We start from the raw sequence: 3,354 nt of genomic DNA on the forward strand, positions 1-3,354 counted from the left end.
GGGGGGGGCTGGTCTGGAGACACTAATCTGGAGGTGTTGCTCTGGGGGTGACAGTCTGGGGGTGCCGGGCAGGGGGGTGACAGTCTGGGGGTGACAGGATGGCGGGTGCCAATCTGGGGATGCCAACCTGGAGGCATCAAGCTGTGAATGTTGGTCTGGGGTGGGGTGGGGGACAACCTGGAGGGGACCAGTTTGAGGTTGCCAGCCCCAGCGGGTGCCAGCCCCAGGGCCGGTGGCCACCCCACGGGAGCCGACGTCTCCCCGGTGGCCCGGGTGGAGCAGGAGGTCCCRGCGGCGGTGGCAGCGGTGGCGCGGGGACGCCGGCGCGGGGGACGTCACCCTACCTTGCTTGAGGGAGAGCGCGGAGAGGGAGCTGACGAAGGACGACAGGATGATGGACTCCTCCTCGGGGCACACGGAGAGGTTCTGCGGGGCGGGCGAGGGCCACGGGCTCAGGGCACGGGGACGCCCGCGGGGACAGCCCCACGGCGGGACGGCGGCGCCGTCACCGCCGCCACCCACCCAGCACCCGCACGGCGCCGGTACCTGGATGACTTCGCTGAGCACCAAGGCGTCGAAGCGGGCCAGGTACTGCACGTGGTAGCGCTGGAGCACCCCGGCCTGCCGGCGCACCAGGGCCCGCAGCTGCTCCATGAGGAACAGCAGCTCGGCCACGTGGCTGCCGCCCAGGCCACCGTCAGAGCCACCGAGGCCACCACCGGGAGCCATCAAAGCCCTCCGGTGCCCATCAAGCCCCCCCAGTGCCACCAGTGTCTGACAAATCCCTCCAGGACCCAATGAACACCCAGGTGTCACCAGTGTCCACCAACCGCCTCCAGGCGCCACCAGTGCCCACCAAGCCCCCCCAGATGTCAACAGTGCCCGATGAACCCTCCAGTACCATCAGTGCCTGACGAACCACCCCAATGCCACCAGTGCCCACCAACCTCCCCAGGTGCCACCAGTGCCCACCAAGCCCCCCCAGTGTCACCAGTGCCCACCAAACCCCTAGGTGCCACCAGTGCCCACCAAGTCCCTCTAGGTGCCACCAGTGCCCACCAAGCCCCCTCAGTGCCAACAGCATCTGCCAAAAGCCCCCAGCACCTTCAGTGCCCACCAAGCCCCCCCAGTGTCACCAGTGCCCACCAAACCCCTAGGTGCCACCCAGTGCCCACCAACCGCCCCGGGTGCCACCAGTGCCCACCAGAAGCCCCCAGTGCCACCCGTGCCCGCTGCAGCCTGGCATTGCCCCACGGCAACCCCCTTGGCGAGGCCGGCCGGGGCCGCGGCACGGCCCGTGGACGGGGCACCCCGGCAGGGACCCCAGCACCCCGCCCACCTGTCGGTGAAGTCCTCGGGCGTCTTGGTCTTGGTGACGTGCTCGGCGTGCCGCGCCAGCCAGCTCACCTCGTCCCGGCAGAAGGCGAGCGCCATGAACACGTAGAGGGCCTGCCGGGGCCACCGCTTAGAGGGCACCGCGCCGGCACCCGCCGCCCCGGGGTGACCTGCACCCACTCCTGCACCCGCTCCTGCACCCAGACCCTGCATCCAGCCTTGCACCTGCTCCTGCACCTGCTCCTGCACCCAGCCCCGCACCCAGCCCTGCACCCGGACCCTGCATCCAGCCCTGCACCTGCTCCTGCACCCGCTCCTGCACCCAGCCCTGCACCCAGACTCTGCATCCAGCCCTGCACCCACTCCTGCACCCAGTCTTGCACCCAGACTCTGCACCCAGACCCTGCACCTGCTCCTGCACCCGGACCCTGCATCCAGCCCTGCACCCACTCCTGCACCCAGTCTTGCACCCACTCCTGCACCCAGACCCTGCATCCAGCCTTGCACCCGCTCCTGCACCCACTCCTGCACCCAGACCCTGCACCCACTTCTGCACCCAGACCCTGCACCCACTCCTGCACCCAGTCTTGCACCCAGACTCTGCATCCAGCCTTGCACCCGCTCCTGCACCCAGACCCTGTACCCAGGTACCCCCAACCCTGCACCCCGATCATGCACCCACTCGCTGCATGCGACTCCTGCACCCTCCCCTGCACACAGACACCCACTGCACCCACAACCTGCACCCACACCCTGCACCCAGACACCCCCCCTGCACCCACCCCTGTGCCTAGACCAGCACCCAGACCCCCTCTGTTGCCCCCAGACACCCCTGCAGCCCAAACCTTGCACCCAGACCATGCACCCAACTGCTGCATGCAACCCTTGCACCCAGACACCCCCCCTGCACCCAGCCCTGCACCCAGGCACCCCGTCCCGCGCCCGGCGCTCACCTTGGGTCCCAGCAGCCCCGGCTGGTCGGCCAGCAGCGCCTCAAGCTCCCGCAGGGCCCCGCGCAGGTACGTCCGCCGGCCCCGGTGCAGGGCACCGCTGCGGGGGGGGGGGTCAGGGTGGGGGTCACAGGTGCAGCCCACCACCCCCAGCACCCTCCAGGACCCGCCAGCGCCCGGGCGAGCACCCTACCTGTGAGCCACGGCGTGTTCCTTGCACTCCTTGACGTCGGCCACCCGCTTGCCGTACCTGCGAGAGAGCCGGAGGCGGGCAGCGGCGCGCGTGGCACCCGCCGTGGCACCCCTGCACCCTGGCACCCCTGCACAGCACCCGGTGTGGCACCCCTGCACCCTGGCACCCGTGCGTGGCACCTGGCACAGCACCCGTGCACCCTGGCACCCCTGCGTGGCACCCGCCGTGGCACCCGTGCACCGTGGCACCCCTGCATGGCACCCGCCGCGGCACCCCTGCACCCTGGCACCCCTGCATGGCAGCCGCCGCGGCACCCCTGCACCCTGGCACCCCTGCATGGCAGCCGGCACAGCACCCGTGCACCCTGGCACCCCTGCGTGGCACCCGCCGCGGCACCCCTGCACCCTGGCACCCCTGCATGGCAGCCGGCACAGCACCCCTGCACCCTGGCACCCCTGCGTGGCACCTGCCGCGGCACCCCTGCACCCTGGCACCCCTGCATGGCAGCTGGCACAGCACCCGTGCACCATGGCACCCATGCACGGTACCAATGCACCCAGCACCCAGCACGGCCTCAGCACCCAGCAGAGCTCCAGCACCCAGCACCCAGCACATTCCCAGCACCCAGCATGGCCCCAGCACCCAGCAGCCAGCATGGCTCAGTAACCAGCACAGCTCCAGCACCCAGCACGCAGCACCCAGCACATTCCCAGCACCCAGCATGGTCCCAGAACCCAAGACCCAGCACCCAGCACCCAGCACATTCCCAGCACCCAGCACCCAGCACACCCCCAGCACCCAGCAGGCACCCAGCACCCAGCACCCAGCACAGTCCCAGCCCCCAGCACATTCCCAGCACCCAGCACCCAGCACAGC

At 70.4% G+C, this 3,354-nt stretch overlaps 1 protein-coding gene across 1 annotated transcript in view; it reads right to left on the reverse strand.

Moving 5' to 3' along the window:
* The window catches only part of NCKAP1L (NCK associated protein 1 like), a 20,841-nt gene that overhangs the window by 11,123 nt on the left and 6,364 nt on the right, over nt 1–3,354 (reverse strand). The window contains exons 10-14 of the mRNA XM_026085345.1: nt 2,479–2,535; nt 2,289–2,385; nt 1,340–1,449; nt 547–679; nt 340–426 (exon numbers count right to left, since the gene is read on the reverse strand). Of these exons, the coding sequence (XP_025941130.1) occupies nt 340–426; nt 547–679; nt 1,340–1,449; nt 2,289–2,385; nt 2,479–2,535 (484 nt within the window). The remainder of the gene's footprint in view (nt 1–339; nt 427–546; nt 680–1,339; nt 1,450–2,288; nt 2,386–2,478; nt 2,536–3,354) is intronic.

Source organism: Apteryx rowi, unplaced genomic scaffold (genome assembly GCF_003343035.1).
Source record: "Apteryx rowi isolate R43461 unplaced genomic scaffold, aptRow1 scaffold_665, whole genome shotgun sequence".
NCBI classification, from domain to species: Eukaryota; Metazoa; Chordata; class Aves; order Apterygiformes; family Apterygidae; genus Apteryx; species Apteryx rowi.